Genomic DNA, 18,367 nt, shown 5'->3' with positions numbered 1-18,367 from the left:
ATAGAAAAGAAAAAAACTTTATTTGTCCCACAATGAGGAAATTGCAGTTTGCAACAGCGACATAGGGGCAGAAAATTAACAAGAATATAGAGTGGACAGTGAAAAAGATAAATAATAAGATAAACAAATAGAATAGAATAAACAATATAAAGGTATTGGCATATATACAAAAAGTATTGAATATCCTCACTAGGGTCGTGGGGGTTTCTGGAAGGGTTGATTTTACTCACCACAACTGAAGAAACTATTTAGAGTTCATTGCTGCAGACCAGGTCAGGTTAGCTAGCTAGCTAGCTAGCTAGTTTCTCCGTACAGGAATGGATAATGTACAACTAAGTAACCCGAACGACAGACTCAACAATTTTTTTGTCTAATGAACATGTACAAGACAAGGTCTCAGATAGAAAAAACACACAAACCGGAAAAAGAAAAAAAAAAATCACTTAATCTACTAAGCGTTAAACATTGATAAGAGATTTCTGATCTGAGACAGTTACTTAAAATATTTAGGATCCGAGTCCAAAAAGATCTAATTAAAACACATTACCACATACAGGGAGGGAAAGTTACACTTTCTGTTTTGCATTTCCAGCACAGATCATCACCCAAAAGTTTCATCTTATACAATCTAGAAAGTATCTATGTAATATATTATGCTGTGTAAGTTTAAGAGAAGAATTAGCTGTAAAAATTGTGAGACTATTCATTTTCCAAGGGAAAAGTTTCATATATTCTATGACTATGTTATCAGTAATGTTGTAACTCCTTATTTGGAAATAAATTCCAAAAATGATATTTTCCCACAGTTTATCACATGACAAAAACACTCCATTTTTTAATAGGTCACTAATAATACTTAAGTGGGCGGCAGTAGCACAGGAGGCAGAGCAGTCGTCCAATATCCGTAAGGTTGGTGGTTCGATTTCGATCCATCCCTAGTTTGTCTGTTGTGTCCTTGGGCAAGACATTTAACCCACCTTGCCCCCAGGTGTGTGATTGCCAGTGAGTGATGTTGGGTGGTGGTGGGAGAGGCCGTAGGCGTGGATTGGCAGCCATGTTTCTGTCAGTCTGCCCCAGGGCAGGTGTGACTACTGAGGTAGTTTACCACCAGCAGGGTGTGACTGTGTGAGCCAATGAATAATGCATCCAATTGTAAAGCGCTTTGAGTGTCTAAAATATATATATGCTATATAAAACCAATGCATCGTTATTATTATGAAGTTTTTTGAGAACCACTGTTTCCAATACACAGATTGAAAATGTCTTTCTATAGCCTCTCCTCCTTCCACCATTATTGTTTCAAAAATTAGTTAACAAAACATTAACAGGGCTGATTTTCTTGTGCAGCTTGCAACAGATGGACATGAACTTCTAGCTTGGCTTAAACTGACCGTCCAATCAGAGGATGAGAAAACAGTGATGTTACCGTAGGCTGCAGAGAAGGTCTAAGAATACCAACCTGAAATGTGATTGGTTAAAGAAACGGCGTCATTATGATGTGTTTCAATCTTCATTTTTAATTGTGAACGTCCAGTAAGATTTCTTTGACTGTGGTAACATGTGACGGCTGAAATATGATTGGATAAAAGCTCTAATGCAAAGTTACAGTGGCATTAATGAAGTCATAAAATGAGAAGCGTAGAATATTGGGAGTAATTTAATAAGATTAATGGGAAAATATTAAAACATAAGTCAGTGATTGTGATTTTCTCTAACTTTCCACCACTAGTATACTCTGTACAAAAGGTCAAAAGGAATCATTTGTGAGTAAATTTCACGATAGGACAGGAATGATGTGTAAGTGAAGGATGGTTGCTGCTGTTGCAGGTCATGAGGTGTCAGCATCTCCTGCACAGCTGGGATTCAAGCACAAAACAGGAATAACAGAACGTACACTCGGCTTCAGTTTAGCTTGTAAAACCACCCTGGCAGAGGGGAAGGTCAGGGGCAGATGGCTTGACGATATGAATGCATGTTACCAGCAGCACCAGCTCCCGTACAGCAGTGATTTGCAGAAGGGCACGTCAAATTTCAGTTCTTCAAACCTTGAAGCAGCAACAGCAGAGGCTCATTCTGGGTTACGCACTAGCTACCCTCCTAAGACTTCTAAACCTTGATTTAAAAAGAATAAAATGTTGCATGACAGCCGGATTATCCATTGGTCCTGCCTCGCTTGTGGTAAGGTGTGTAGGAGTATTTTCTTGCGCAAATTAGGCCCCTTGATACTGGATGCTGGGCTTCATTTGAATGCCAGAGTCATCCTTTTTCACGTGACTACCTCAAGCAAAACAGTAACACAACTAGCAAGTAGCCACTTCATGATTTTGTAATGTTGACTGAGACCGGAACTGACTGGCCTCCGCAGTGTTTGTGTGTCCATCTAGCCGAGGATCTTAGGGAATAAATTTGGCTGGTTTGCATTGAAAAGTGCTACTGGACCTGCAGATGCAGTAATGCAGTAGAGTCCGTCTGGACAATAATACTCAAATAAAAACACTGGTTATTATTAATATATTCTCATTCAAATTTTCTGTTTTTCATGTATTTCATGGCCAACGTCACTGTGACGCAAAACAGAGGGAAACCCTAGACGAACATTGTAACTTTCAACCATGAAAATGTCGTCTTGCTGTATTTTTTGGAGCCAAAATCGAAAAAGCAAAAACACTAGAAGTTTTATCACATACCAGCCACTGCCAGTTGTAAAACTGGAGTGAGACAACTCTCTGTTTGCAGTGCACACTTGATATCAGGTCAATGCATCATCAGTTTCAGTCTAGATAACGAAGACTAAACTGTGACTGAAATTACGTTAAGTTAATCTTTATCTGGATTTTTGATACGTGCTAATGCTAACCGCTAGCCAACACAACATTAGTTGTGTGTTTCAGGGGTGTCCAAGCAGAAGTTGCATTTACTACGTTCCCCTCCACAGTGGTTCCACTTACTTGTAATATCTTTGTTGGAGAAGCTTTGCTTGATAAAGACAGACCAGACTTCATCCCCTCTGTGTCCTTCTTTGGTCAAATCATTCATCCAGTGAGTGTAGGGGTCAGTTTAATATAGTCCCATCAGTTAGAGTCAACTTTAAAGACTAAAATAACTCTCTGAGTGTATTAGTATATTCTACAAAATATGCGTTTTCCTCCATTTCTTGCCAAAAACAGTCCATTGAAATATGCTAACCGCCGTTTACAGGCTATAGTGTTTGAGATGTTTTGCCTCCAGCTAAGCCCCGCCCCTCCAGAAACATCACACAGCTTGTAAAGAATTGAATATTAGCCACAAATACGCTATTTTTTATGCTTGAGTCCTGTCCTGCATTGACACCGAGTATGAAGTGTGCTTGACTGCGCCTTTTGAAAGGAGACAACGTGGGAGCCGCTGTTGTGAGATGATAACACTGGCAGATGAGTTGTGATAATAACCGCTGGCGTTGGTCTGCGGCCGCTGTGAGCTGCTGTGTTTGACCGTGTGCTATTATTATTATAATTTCCACCTGTTTACCAGAAGGGCTCGTGCGTAGCGCGGAACCCGCGGGCTCTTAAACGCGTTATTATTAGTTAATTTGTCATGACTGGGCTTTGTCATGTGTTAAAAACTTAACGTGCCCTACTTAACTGAACATTGCGGTGAAGATAAACAAAGCAGAGCTGTTCACTGTTCTCCGTTGCTGTTGCTGTAGCTCCTGCTGCACCCGCTCCTCTGATTCTGTGATTAGCATTCTGCTGTATCACCATTCTGTCTATCACTTTACATACTGTGCAGCAGCACCTCGCAGTGAAACCCAAGCGTTGTTGTCAGTCTCGTTCAGAGATAAAAACCAGATGCGCAGACAACTCTTCGCACGCATCATGCGCGCTCATGCACGCACGCACTGCGGGCGCATAAATATGCAGAAGCGCGCGCGTACATATAAAGTGGCGCGGCTTTGATGAGAACTCTGACAGCTGCAGTTTGCTGAAAGCTATAGAGTTTAGAATATCATTAGCTTTAAAAGGGCAGCCAGACAAGGTGAACTTATTACTCACTTCTCTCAAGCAGAGTTAACTGGAAGAAAGTTTTCCCCAGAAACTTGTCTCTATCTACAGATTACGCCCACTCAGCCTTTGGATGGGGCTCCTGTTTATTGGGGTTTTTTATTATACTCCACCGCAGACCTAATCTATGAAGCGCACCAAAACAAACAGTCACTATCTGTGTCCTCTGGAGGTTGACGAAGTTGCTCCCCACCATCTTATCTCCACAGTAAATAATGCTGCTGGTGTAGAACTCGGGGACGTGGGCTGAACGTAAGGGAGCGGGAACTCCTCGGTGATTAGTATTCTGCTTGGCTCCCTGCTGGTGGCGGAGCTCGTAGTCAATTGGCTTCCATTAACCTGCCAGTCCGCTCTTCATTACTTCATTAAAGGCAGGATGGAGGCCTGAGGGAGTCCCAGGTGGGTAAAGTGGACGAAAATCGTACTCAAGTAGGAGTCGGGATCGGCACCGATAAGATTTTACTGATACCGATGCCATCATCGATTCTGCTTATCGATCCGATTCTTTATCAAATCCTCCTGTGAGTTTTTGGTTTGGAAAAAGCAGATGTTTGTGGTTTGGTGTAAACAACAATTTTACTGAGTTTCTTAACAAAAGATAAGAAAACAAATAGGTAATTGGTCACTGGATCCTCACCAGCTCTGCTCTGTTGGTACTTAGCGACAGTTAAAACTGTTGATCATCGACAAATGCTTCTTCATGTTGGTGGTGTTGTCGTCCTTGCTATAAATTGCGGTGCTGCATAAGTTGCATGTTGCACTCTTACAGTGTGAAGAGTGAAAAGCAACCGTTTCTTTGCTATAGCGTCTTACGTAGCATCACGTGACGTGAATGAAGTGCTACGATGTTACCGCCGCCCTCTGGATCGGGACGTAAAGGTTCGGCATGAAAAGAATCGACAGGCGTGAAGGCTGATAGTGACGCATCGGTCGCTAACGAGACGGCTCTAAGAGTCGGGGCTTTGAAGTGAACGACAGGAGCTGGTTCACGTCGCTGAGTCGTCTTTTTCCTGTAAAACCCGAACGTGTTTGGTGTAAGATGTATGGTGACGGGGAGGGGTTACACACACATACACAACACACAGAGCATAGCAGCACACAAACTGGAGGCAGGGACGCAGAGTAGACTGTGAGTTAAAATTGAAACTTAACCTTGTGGTGTGTTGGTGGTTCGGACTGATGCCTCACAGCAAGAAGGTTCTTGATTTGACTCTGGGTTCGAGCAAAACTCCAGGTGACAGTTTATTTACAGCAGTTCAATGAGGATTTAAATGAAGCTGTGTAAATAATAAACAATTGACATAATGTAATTCCATTTACACTTTACACATAAGAAGCTGAACCAAAAGAACCGACTCTCTAAAAAGAGCTGGAATTCCCTCCACTAAAGGTTTAATGATATCAGCGAATTGAACCAGTTGTAATTGGTTCTTGTAAAGATCCAGGTCTCGGTGCTCATCCCTATAAATAAGAGTAACGTCACTACGAAATAAGAAAACTCAAGTAGAAGTACAAAGTAGTCATCCTAAAATAAAAGTATTATCAAGGAAGAGTAAAACAGTATTTGGTGAAAACATTACTCAAGTGCTCAGTAACTGTTTGATTGTAATATCTTACAGAATAGCAAATTAAAGCAGAAAAAACAAAGATCTCTCTTTTTTCCTTTTGTAGATGAGGCCAGGGTTGTTCATCCTCTTCACTTTTTAGCTTTGGAGAAGATCTGCCAAGTGTTTAGTTCCCTGTCTGCTCCGTGTGAAGGTGTATAAACATGGACAATGTGTCCTCACTGCTTTGCATCGGCCAAACTCTTTTCCTGGGAATGAAAGCGCATCGTTTGTGTGACTAATTCACCGCATTCTACCGTTTGATGTGTTCATCAGATCCCTCCATTATTTATGACTCTTTCTCATCGCAGCTTCCCGTCTTCAACTCTGCACTGTCCACATTTAAATTCATCCTTTGCATAAACTTCTCTTTTAAGAGCATTAAAAAGGCGTGCAGGGGGACATGTTGGCAAAGAATATTTGGAGCACTTGTCCAAAAATATTTCAAGGCGCACACACAAACCAACTAGCAGCGCTTGCGGTTTTTTATTATCTCCTCCTTTTGGGATTATTAAAGAATTTATTAGAAGAATATATTAGCTGGGAATGTTCTTTTCCTAATTTTTCAAACATTTACCCGTATAAAGGGAGTCCCAAGAGGATCTCTAATGATTTAAATGTGAGTATAATGTTATAAATAACAGCAAGAAAATTACTTCCATGTTATTCTTCACTTGATCTTTTTTTTTATTTTATTTTTTCTGCAGCGCTGCGTGTGGGTGCTTTCTGCCTTTTTAGAACTCTTATTTTCTCAAGAAAGAATTTCTGTCAAAAATGACTTTCCTCAGACTTCAAAAGGCAATGCTTCAGAGACTTGAAGATACATTATTGAAAAGTTAATTCTTTGTTGGAGTCTGCTCCCTCCTTCAGACACCTGGCTTTTGCTTCCGCGAGTCATTTTCTTTCTGTCTTGCTGTTAATCTTCCCGGTGTTTATGTTGGGCATTAAGGAAAGCTCGGATTGATTCGTCTGTCTTTCTAACCGTCGATACATTAAGGTTGCACCCGGGAACGTCGTTTAGCTCAGAGCGAGTGTCTGCCCCGAGTGAGGCGAGAACTTCTAACACTTAAATATGCAGTTAAGTCTTTCTCTCTTTACGTGATTACGTTCTGTTGTTTTTGCAACACAGATAGGATCAACTCCAGACCTTTTACCTGCTTAAATGATTAAGACCTAATGAATGGACGTCCTACATCTGCCCATTAAACGGCTTTAGATTCAACTGTCCTGTACCTTTGGAATCCCTGGAAATAAGGGACTGTGCATAAAAATGGTTGTAATCCCTGCACCTTCCATCCAGTTTGGATGTGATCACCATCGAAAAGCAGAATCTGCATTTAAGTATAGATGGTACGTGCGAAACTGTCTCAAGCATACTTGGACGTGGACATGAAAAATGAAACCAACCAAAAACAAAACCAGAATTTTAAGAGTTTTAAGACATTCTGACACAAATGCACCAATGAGGCTGAGTGTGACCACATTCCTGATATTGTCAGGACAATAACAGACTCCTCCTCCTTAAATAATTTAACTTTTCTGTCTTGTTTTACAAATAGTGTGGTAGCTACCAATAGCACTGTGCTCAGACAACTGGCCGACTTAGCTAATAGTCTCTACTATACGTTTGAGCCCACGACAAAAAACTATGCCCCAAAGACAAGGTACTGCATGTACAATGTAGCTTACAGGAGACTAGAAATTGTTGTACAGTTCTTAGTTACATCGATTCTGCAACTGAGATGAATGCACACAGACTCACTGGGGCTGTGCTGCCCTTGCAGTATGTGCCGTGGCTGACAAGGACACTGCACATGCGGTTACTATGCTGCTGACATTAAATTACAGGTATATAATATCAACTTCGTGCAAGTAAAAAGGGTTTGCAGCCTTACGAGGCGAAGCTTTCAACGTACAATAAAGGCTTGAAGATCTGTCTTTAGTTCGCTCTTCTCTGCTGCCTTGTCAATAATTCCACCCCAAATGTGTCCGAAGGCAAAGGATCAGTGTTTTAGATAGATTTGTGTTTTGGGATTTTCTGCTGGTGAAACCAACAACACAAATCATTTAAAGTGCATTCCCTGGTGGTGCACACGGGATAGTTTTCTGTGATGAAGGGGAGTTTTTTCTTTCAGTGAGCTACGATCTGTATGTGAAGGTGCTCCGTGTTTTTGTTTTTGAGAGATCTATTTTGTGTTATTTCTTTTTAAGGATATTCTCGCCGTGATATTTTGGACAGCAGGCTATTTCTTGCAGAAAGTGGGTGTATTTTTTGTTTTTTTTTATTTTCTGTCTTCATTCTGGCTGCTTGTACGAGTTCCATTTAGATTCCAAGTCGGCCTGGTATGAGGTGGTTGTGTATGTCGCTCCCTGGTGCATTGCTTACTCAGATAAATATCTAAGTCCTAGATATATGCTTGACTCACACAGTGACTCATGCAGTGTTTCCTCAGATGAACAACTAAAATAAATACTGGAATGACTTGCACGATAAATTATGAGGCATAAAGAAATGAATTCTTAAAGGTCATTTGTTATATTTTATTTAAAAAAATGAAATAATCACGCATTCTAAATCATCTTGAGAGGGAACACGTAGCGCTCTCTCCAGACAAAAGAGGTTTAAGGGTTTGTAAGATCAAAAACCTGGGTGTTGAAGTTCTATTTTTGACACTACAATGGCAGGAAAGCCGGTCTTGAAGTGAGGCGAAGTTTAACACGGCGGCTCTCTGGTGTTTGCTCTTTGATCTGGTGGAGCTTTCATTGACCCCGGAGGCTGCGTTTAGGTCGTCCACGTCCAGTCCGACTCCTGCCCGACAGCTTTCACAGCGCGGTACCTGCGGCTCAGGAGGATATGGCGCCTACGGAAAACTTCCTCTAGTCCTACCACGAGTTTGTTTTTCTGTCTTTCTTTCTTTTTTTTTTAATGCTCATAGTGATTTTTTTTCAATGCAACTGATCCGAAGTGGACAAGAGCGGGAACACATGCAACCCAATATGCAACCACACACACACACACACACCCAGTCAGGCAACTTTCCCCACAGGTTTGTTTATAGCTGCAGAACAAACTGTTGGAAGACACATTTTGTGTGTTTTTGTCGGGCTGTATGACCAAAAATGTATATCACAGGATTTTTAATTTTCAAACATAACCACGTGTTCACGACATTTTCTACTGAGAATGTCAAACGTTGAGAATTAATGCAGCAGATTGACTAAGGATGGACTATTTTACTGTGGTCATGAGTAAATATTGTAGAATAATAAACCGGGTTGCATGGCTGCATGTTAGCACTGACTGCTGATGTGGAAATCCGGGGACATTTACAGCTCGGAGATTAAAAAAATAAAACAAATACAAAAGAATTAAATGTTATCAAGAAGAAATGAAGAAACAGAGCAATTACGTTTTAATTTATCGACATATTTATTCATATTTAAAGTGCTGCATCTTTAACGTCAATAGCAATGCAACCGGCTACCGTAATAAATGTAGTCTTCGTGCAACATTTTTTTTCTCATTCATAAAAAGCTAAACTTGGGGACATTTTCGAGGGCAGCTTTATGGAGGCCACCCTAAAAAAAACCTAAACAACCGTTACAACACCTTTTGTTTTTGGCACCAGTCTTCTCTTTCCATCTTCACCGCCTCACAGTGACACAGTCGCACCATGTGTGTTTAGAAGCACTACACTGAAAAAGGTCCGGTCTGAAATAGTGTCTCACGGTGCAACGTTCTGAACACTGTGTAATCAAATACACTGGTATGCAGATGGAAAACATATACCGGTATCCAGTATGAACCAGTGTGTCACCCAGCCCTGTGTTTTCAGCTTGTTCTGTGTCCGTGCATGAGCAGAGAAATAGTGAGCACGCTACAGGCTACACATCTCTGTCAATCCCTCCTTCCTTGACTGCATCCGTCTCCTCGCGGCCCTTCCCCTCCGCATGCAATTCAGCCCTCTCAGACTCATTGTTAAGGGGACATATTGGAAAACTATTAGCTCTCATTATGCTTTATGGCCACCCGCTCTCCCCATTCTGCCTTTTAATCACACTCCATCCCCTCCTGTGTGTGTGTGTGTGTGTGTGTGTGTGTGTGTGTAGTTGTGTGTGCGTGTACGTATACACTGCAGCCACTCTGGTCAGACAGACAGTAATGAACCACTTTCGCTGTAATGCATTCAGACCCCCCCCCCCCCCCACCCCCCCGCCGCCGCCCCAAACTCTCCACTTTTACGAGGGAGTCAATGGCACAGGCGCCACCTTTTATGGCTGCCCTTCCGAGCTGCACCAATGTTGTGCGTTCACGAACCATGTCAGCCAAATGGGATAGAGTGAAGTGCGGCGCAAATAAAAAGGAGATTGGGGGGGAATTTGGAATGGATTCTGTTTTTATATGAACTCCACACGGAGCTGGAAACCCTTACAGGAACCCCTACGAGCATCCGTTTGGCCCTCGCAACTCCAAATAACCAGACTCTTGTAAAATATCCTATTACCACGCTGTACTGGATTGTGCACCGGTTTGATCATCACTGCCTGTGTGTACCTATGTGTGTGTTTTTTTCTGGCGCCACAAAAACAACACACACTATAAAAAAAACACCACATGCATGTAATGTAATGGGTGGATTTAAGATCCGTTTGTTCTCCACCGGCCAAGGCAGCTGTCATCATTGTGCAGAAAAACTCCCATAATCCATCTGTGCCATGACAGCATCTTAGCTTATTCTTTCTGTCCATCCATTTGTTGATCTCTCTCCCAATTTTTTTGTCAATTTCCACCCACCACACCCCCCTCCACCCTCACATTTCCCCTCTGGATTGGTTTTTATTATTCTTTCTCTGTTTTTTTTTTCGCTTTTCCAATTACGTTTTTTTTTTTTCCCCCTCAGTTAATCTTCTTTTCTTTAGAAACTTTTATCTTCAATGTGATGAGAGCAGAGAGGCTTGGGAAAAAAAAAAAAAAAAAAAAAAAAGGAGAAGAGAAATGAGTGATAGCTCGAACTTATTGTTGACCACGGTGGGCGTACAAGTGGAGATACTCCTAATTATAATTATCCCATTGATGATGATGATGACAGAGGAGCCGGATGAGAATGATGCTCTTTAATGACGATGATTAAAGTGGAGACGGTGACAATCGCGGTGATAATGGCCGTCTTTCTGAGCTGTGTCCATGTTTTCACCTTGGCCCAGATGGAGAGAGACAGACGGAGGGGACGGACGCCAGCCGTAAGAGGGACACTCGCTCCTCAGCCGGACACCACAAGAGCGAGGACACCAGCGACAGCAGGGAGGACGAGGCAGCAGTGAGTTTTTTTTTTTTTTTTTCTTGTCTTGCTGCATTTCCCCGTTTCTGTCTCAACGCTCTAGACCGAATCTGAATGTGATGTCCTCGCTAAAACACACATCCACCCACATCTCCCTGACAAAGCAGCGATGAGGTTTATTGCTCGTGTGTGTGGAGGAGCTCATCAGGGCTCAAACCATCACGATGTTAATTATCATCAAACACATAATCCTCTGTTCTGTGCTGATTTGGCCTTTTATTCTGCTGGTATTCAAATAGCCCGTTAGCTCCCGCCATAATTAAAAAAAAACACATTATGCATGGGAAGAAACAAAGCTCTGCATGGAGGGAGCATCTGTCATAAGGTTTAATATTTTGGAACATGTTCTTTAAAAAAAAAAAAAAAAATCCCATCCACAGCTTAGCCTCCTGACCCCACCACTGCAGCGATTTTATTTTATTTTTTTAAATGACGTTTCCATTTCTGGGAGGCCGCTGCTCAAATTAGATCGTGAATACGTTATGCAATCTAACCTCCTCCCCTCGCGTTTATTTCTGTTATCGTTTTAACACCAACATGTGTGAAATTAGTCAGGACGATATTCAACAGCAGAATTTGAGGCAGGGGTTGGGCCAGACACGCACCAGAGACCCACTGAGATAACTATACCTTGACACTTGAGTCTTTTTTTAATATATTCACCTCTTTTTTTTATAGGATTGTTTACAGCAGATTCATACATTTCAATTAGATCATTTCTACAGTGTTATATAAGTGCCACATGACTTCCAGGTCATATCATCTCCAGCTACGCTCTGAAAGTCCCTGTTGTTTCCATCCATAGACTGTATAAAGATGGATGATGAAGCCAAATCATGTGGAGCTCCCCCTATTGGCTGGCTGCAGCATAGGTCATAAGCTCCACCCCTTCAATGTTAGTGGATGGGCCAAATTAAAACACTGAAATACACATCAAATATTCTTCTTATTATTTTTTTTTAATTTTACGGATGGTCTCTGTGATTTTAGGCAGATAATATATTGCTGATACATACTGAAGTGTAAATTTTTCTAGAGCCAAATATTCCAATTACAGTCGTTTTAGAAGCCCAAACCAAATAAAAATGTTCCATATAAACACCTCAGTGGGAATAAACAGGCCCAAACTGAATGAAATTTCATTCTGCGGCTCTGCAGAGAGCTTGTTTTTTACTTTAACAACCCTGAAAGAACTAGACATTATCGCACACTTAGACGGCAGAAAAAACAGAAATGTTGAACTGAAAAGGTCCATCAGAAATGAATTGAAGCCAGAAAAGACTGAAGCCTGGTGCAAATTTGAAACTGCCGGAAAACCTGCTACTATAAGGCTAAACACTACAATAGCAAAAGTGGATTTGATCCCACAAACTTTCCGAATCGAGCTGTTGTTTTAATAATAAAAGTGTAAAAACTATCACGTGATGTTTTCATCCATCTGCGCTGATTAAATGTTGAAATGGGTAAAAAGTCTCGATGTAAACCCGGCTACTGTGATGTCATGATCACTATAAGTTGCCATGCCAACTGGTCTGTGAAACGGTCCCGTAGGACTGAGTAAAATCTGAAATAAGTTCAGTGTTTCAAGATTTCCTTATAACTGGTGGAGGTAGAACAGAGCGTAGTGTTATTTTAACGTAAACGGCAGGAAGTCTGGAGGAAGTTGTCAGACTTCAGACTTTGACCAGTTTGACCAATGCAAGGAAGTGGATTGTTCATATTTATTTCCAGTCTATGTTTCCAACACGTTTCCAAATGAGAATTTTTACCACAATTCCTCCAAAATACTGAGATGGATGGATATACTTTATTGATCTACAAGGGAAATGACTTGGTCACAGTAGCTTGTATATGTCGAATGTTAAAAAAAAAAAAGAGAGAGAGAGAATTAAAAGTAAATATTCACTATATGTAATATAGAATGTTGATGCTAGTAATCTGCTGACATTGCTTAAACAACCACCTCTCCAATTCAACTGTACCAGATGGATCACAAAAAGGAATATTTATCTAATTTCTGTTTTAAATGAATATAGGATTTTATTTTTGTTTGGCTGGAGGTCTATTACATTCCATTAGTCATACAAACTCATAAATTCTAGTTAATTCATCTGTTTGTCGCTTGTCTGCATTAATAAAATGGCTGATTCAATACTCCCAAGATGCACCTTTCATAATCTGGCCTTGAGGCAGGCACTTCATTATTAAACCCGTCTTCCTCACTTGACCAGGTTTCCGCCCCGGCGTTTGCCACTCATGTTGACAGGTCGTCTATCTTGAAGCGGTATTCTTGCCTCAGGCTCGGATATCCGTAACACTACTGGAGGTGCAGAAGAATCGGGCTGTGAAGGGAAGGCGGGCGGTCTGCAATAGTTAAAAGCTCAACTCATATCTGGCTCCGTATTACGTGTGAAAACTAAACAGAATTAAAGCCTTGAAGAGTGAGGGTTGCAGACAGGCAGAGCTTAAACAGATGTATCAGGATGATCCATGTAGCAGGAAGTAGAAAACAGCAAGGTAACAAACATATATATATTTTATTTTTTTACAAAAAAGAAGCAGATGCTGGATTAAAGCTTGTAAAGATCTTACTAGAGCGGATAAAGATGCTTTCACTATGCACCCACAAAACACAACCTCCAAATAAAATCAACTTTTTCCACCAGCACTGGAAATGTTAAATTGATATGTTCAGTAAATACATGTGTATCAGTATCAATGCATATATAATAAATCCAGGATAAATCCACTGCTGTACGTTACCAACAGGTCTGACAGCGCGGTGCAAAAGTGTAACATCCCTTTAACGCACCGCGCTCAAGCTACTGTATACGCTCGATCGCATGCAACCAGCGGCTGAAGGCTTTTTAAGACCCAAACTAAGTCCAAGTTAAAAACCCAAATTGTTCCGATATCGCTCGGCGGCGGCCGAGTAGCCGCGGGGAAACGTCTGAGAGAAGAAGCCGATATATCTTATTCCATAAAATGCAGTCGTCTTCAAAATCGATTTAGCTGAGGGTTTAGGAAATGTGCTCGAAGAGATAAGAGTCATCAAGGGAAGCCGGCGGCGGGGGTTTTTCTCGACGGCCCTGTGAACTCTAAACCTGCCTGTTGGTGTTAAGGCGTCTCTTCTGTAGCAGTCAAAGAAAAAAAGCAGCTCCGAGAATATTTAGCTGCACTGTAAGCATTTTGGAGAAGTCGCTAAAAAAGTTTATGGCGTGCTCTTTTTATGCGTTTTAATAGCCCAGCTGTGTGGTATGTTCCCTAAAGGACAGGTGATGGATTTGATTTGCTTCAAATAATGATTACTTAAATTAACTGTGCTCATACTTTGACGGTAAACACGCTCTAAATCATCACAATTATATTATAAGCAATGGAAGCGGTCGACTCCAGGAGGTACTTATGCGGATTTATGATCTGTGCAGTATAGAACTGAGCTCCATTTATGGTTATCTACAACACTGCTTTATTTGTTGCAAGCACCATAATCTCTCATTTAAAGTGTTCGCCTGTGTGAGCGCGCATGTTAACACCGGCTCACCCTCAAGACTTTTTGTTCAGCTCCATAACTGCGTCTCTGTTCATCTATAATTCACATGCTCATTTACCGGCTCTTTGTTCCAGCGGTGCTTGACCTCTGAGCGTGTGCATGTTGGTGTCTGCGCGCAATTCTGTGCGTTTTAACATCTCTCCAGACTTTGCGGCTCATCCAACACCAGCATCCCACGGAAATCAACATAATTGACACCTTCGGTCGATGTGTGGCCGCTTTCGCTGAGGATTTTCTCTCACTTGGAAAATGTCAGTGCCAAAGGTCAAAGCTGTAGTCCCATGTATCACGGCTTGATACGCTCAGGCATAGATATACTAGAGCTCAAGTTCAAGCTAAGTTCACCGCCAGATACAAGATGTTTGTGTCTCGGAGAGAAAGACTGTGGTGGAAAGTGGTGTAATGTGGGTCAGGGGGACAGAGCCCCTTCCCCCTCTTCTTCTAATGTCTTGTGCTGCTCTTTTAGATGCCACGTAAACACTTCAAACAGTGAAACTAAAATGGCTTGGAAGAAAACAAACAGAAAATGCCATTCCAGTAGACCCCTTCATGGCTGGAGGCAAAACAGAGGGAAGCTTGAGGCGAACTCAGTCACTGTCAACCGGGAAAATTCAAGATTCAACATGCCGTCTTTCTGTATTTTAGGGGCCAAAACAGAAAAAGCACAAACACTAACTTGAAGTTTTATCGCATAAATATTGAAATGTGCTAACTGAAGTTTACAAGCTAGCGAGTGTTTGAGATATTTTGCCTCCAGCTAAGCCCCGCCCCTCAGAAAACGCAACATTGTTTACAAACTGTGGAGGCGTCTTTAGGGTCTGTTCAGAACTTTTCAGATCTCTGCATACAAATAAACCCCGACATCATCTGTGGTGCAATAGAATATTTTAACACTTAACAGATCTCTTTAGAACCAAGAACAGACATGTTTTATGTGACTCTGACCTCAGACAGGTTAAGTTATTATTTATTCATCTCCACCCTGATGTTAGCTAGACCTGCGCAAAACTCAGATTATATCCAACTCTGCAAGTTTCTATAGGCACCACAAACTCCAGTAACAAAGCTAACTAAAGAAATTACTCAACATGGCTCCTTATACATCAACATACATAATTAACACAGAATCAAACCTGTATTCTATAAAATACTTTACTTGTCATTGTTAAATTCCTTCTTAGATTTTTTTGTTTGTTTGTTAACAGCAATACTGTCAGAGTACTTTAAAAGGCTCTTGTTACTAATGAGCAAACATCACTTACAGTGCTGTTTTCCTTTTTCTAGTGTGGTCACTTATAATCGATAAATAGACAGACAGACAGATGGATTATTTATTTTTGGCACACCACTCATTTCCGCATCCATACTATATGCAGCTAAATGGAACCGAAAAGGTGCAGGCAGAAGCCAAAGCCAATATGATGCAAATTAATAAATAATCACCAATATAACAGAGAAAAAAACAAAAAGATGACAGTGCAATTGATCCACCTAATGTAGACAAAGTTGTACGATTCATAAAAGATATTAGATATAGCAAATTACAATAACAACAAGATGACAATTATTGTCTATAAAAAAGATTTATATTTATTAATTGCATTAAGTTTAAGCATCTTTTTGATGTTAGAGACAGAAGTATTTAATTTTAACTCATCACAGAGGCTGTTCCTCAAGTTTACTCGAAAATTAGCCCTATACTCTGAATACATCAGCTTGTAATAGCGGTTGTGTGGTCTTTTCTGAATGAATGAGGCAAAACTCCCCTGATGCAGGAGCACACTGTTGACTGTAAGCGGTCTTTAATGTGACTCAGGACGTGTCACGTTCACGCTACCGAAGAAAGGCGAACTCACGCGAACCGGTCCGTCTCCAAATTTGGTCAGAGACTGGATATCTCAAATGCATACCGAGGGCCTTCACACCTGCCTTTAACCTGATCGGATCACCGATATGAGGTCTGAGAGAAAATGGATCGACCTTCCTTACAACATGCATGATACAGGATAAGCAGATGGTTAAAATATTAGTTATTATTGTGTAGTAATAAGACCTGCATCTCATAGTCATTGTTCATCTGTTTCTGCCACTTTGTTTTTGGGCCAAGTGAAATCTTTGGTGTGATTGAAAGCAAAGAAGGTTCTGCTGGTGGAAGCCCGGTGAATATGTCCCGCATGTCGTCTGTTGTTGTCAGATGAATCCAGAAAGTGGTGGCAGGAGAGAGGAAACATGGGCGCTGTTAATCTGAAGTCTTTGGGGAGAGCTCTGTGAAGACGGGAGAGGGTAAAGGAGAGGACACGAGGAACGGAAAAGAGATAAATTCAGAAGTGAGGAGACGTGAGAAAAACGAGGAGCAGGATCTTCTGTAGAGGAAGTCATTACATTCCTCTCTGCCTCTGTAAAAAGGCCACGACTGAGAGGCAAATGTTTGCCTCTGCACTTTTCTTTCTTTCTTTCTGTCTTTTGCTGCAAATCACTAAAATTGCGGCTTAAATAGTTGACAGAGTGTGTCAGGGTTGGCAATTACAGAAACTGGCTTCTTTTAACTTTTTTTTTCTTTCCCTGTGGAAGACGAGATATCTCTCCAGCCACCTGTTTTCTCCTTGAGATGAAACCTGCAATAAATGTACACGAATGTGTGTGAAAAACCGTTTTTATATCCCGACAGACACAAGGTGCATCGGTTTTCCCATGTGTATATATATTATATATATGTATACGGGCGTGTGGATGTGTCTGTGTGCTTTTGTGTGTGTGCTCGGTGTTGATATGGACAAGATGAGCCCTGCATCCTTCTTTTCATGTCTGTGGCAGATTGCTTTCATGGGTCCGCCCCCCCTTCATCTCATGTGCACGATGAGCGGGAGCAACCATGAAGGCAAAAGAGGACGCTTCACAGGACGTGAACAATGAGACACGAAAGACAGGACAAGATTGGATGAAATTTGGTGTTTATGCAGTCGTGATGTTTTTTTTTAGTGGAGTCAGAATCAGAATAAACTTTATCTTTCCCTGAGGGGCAATTAGGTTAATCTGTGTTTCTAAACTTGTATGTAATTAGAGTTAACTCCTCCATGGTGGGTTCAGCTCATATTTATGATGATGTGATATGGTTTATTTATCATGACAATTATCATGACGTGATCAGTTTCACACACAAAGGGTATAATTTGACCGAACAATAGAATAGGTTCGTATACAAAACATTATTCAACCCTTTCCATCAGCAGTAAATAAGAACTAAAGGTAAACAGAACAAAAAGAAAATAGCTGATTTACATTTATACTGTTGCATATTTTCATACTCCTTAATTATTTTACATTTTAAGGTTTTTTCTTAAGGTCACCAGTGTCATGTAGACGATTCCATAGTTTAACTCTTATAATAGAAACACATCTATATTTAACATTGGTTAAATGTTAATACACAACCCTCTTAAATTATAATTTCCTTCTCTTAATTTGAATTGTTTTTTTATATCCCCTGGAAGACTATTATTCCTAATTCTACAAATTATTTCCACTGTTTTTAAATATACAGTATCTGAGAATTTTAAGGTACGTGAACCTATGAATAATGGATTGGTAGATTCATGGTAACGAGCTTTATTTATTTATTTATTATTCTAATAGCTTTTTGTCGACCTCAACACAATATGACGTATATGGCATCATAAGTGAAAAAAATATAGTATCTTGCATGATTATTATGTATAGTCTGTATGAAAACAGGCTGCAACTTGGCGCGATTAGTATCATATAATAGTAATAATAGTACTATTAGTAGTAGTGTACGGTGGGATACAGTAGCCGGGTAAAAAAACAACAAAA

At 40.8% G+C, this 18,367-nt stretch overlaps 1 protein-coding gene across 1 annotated transcript in view; it reads left to right on the top strand.

Moving 5' to 3' along the window:
* b4galnt4a (beta-1,4-N-acetyl-galactosaminyl transferase 4a) overlaps positions 1 to 18,367 on the top strand; it is a 168,598-nt gene that overhangs the window by 43,107 nt on the left and 107,124 nt on the right. The window contains exon 2 of the mRNA XM_047596454.1: positions 10,850 to 10,962. Within this exon, the coding sequence (XP_047452410.1) occupies positions 10,850 to 10,962 (113 nt within the window). The remainder of the gene's footprint in view (positions 1 to 10,849; positions 10,963 to 18,367) is intronic.

Source organism: Mugil cephalus, chromosome 10 (assembly GCF_022458985.1).
Source record: "Mugil cephalus isolate CIBA_MC_2020 chromosome 10, CIBA_Mcephalus_1.1, whole genome shotgun sequence".
NCBI classification, from domain to species: Eukaryota; Metazoa; Chordata; class Actinopteri; order Mugiliformes; family Mugilidae; genus Mugil; species Mugil cephalus.
The sequence above is the reverse complement of the archived record's forward strand: the minus strand, read 5'-3'. Positions and strand labels throughout refer to the sequence as shown.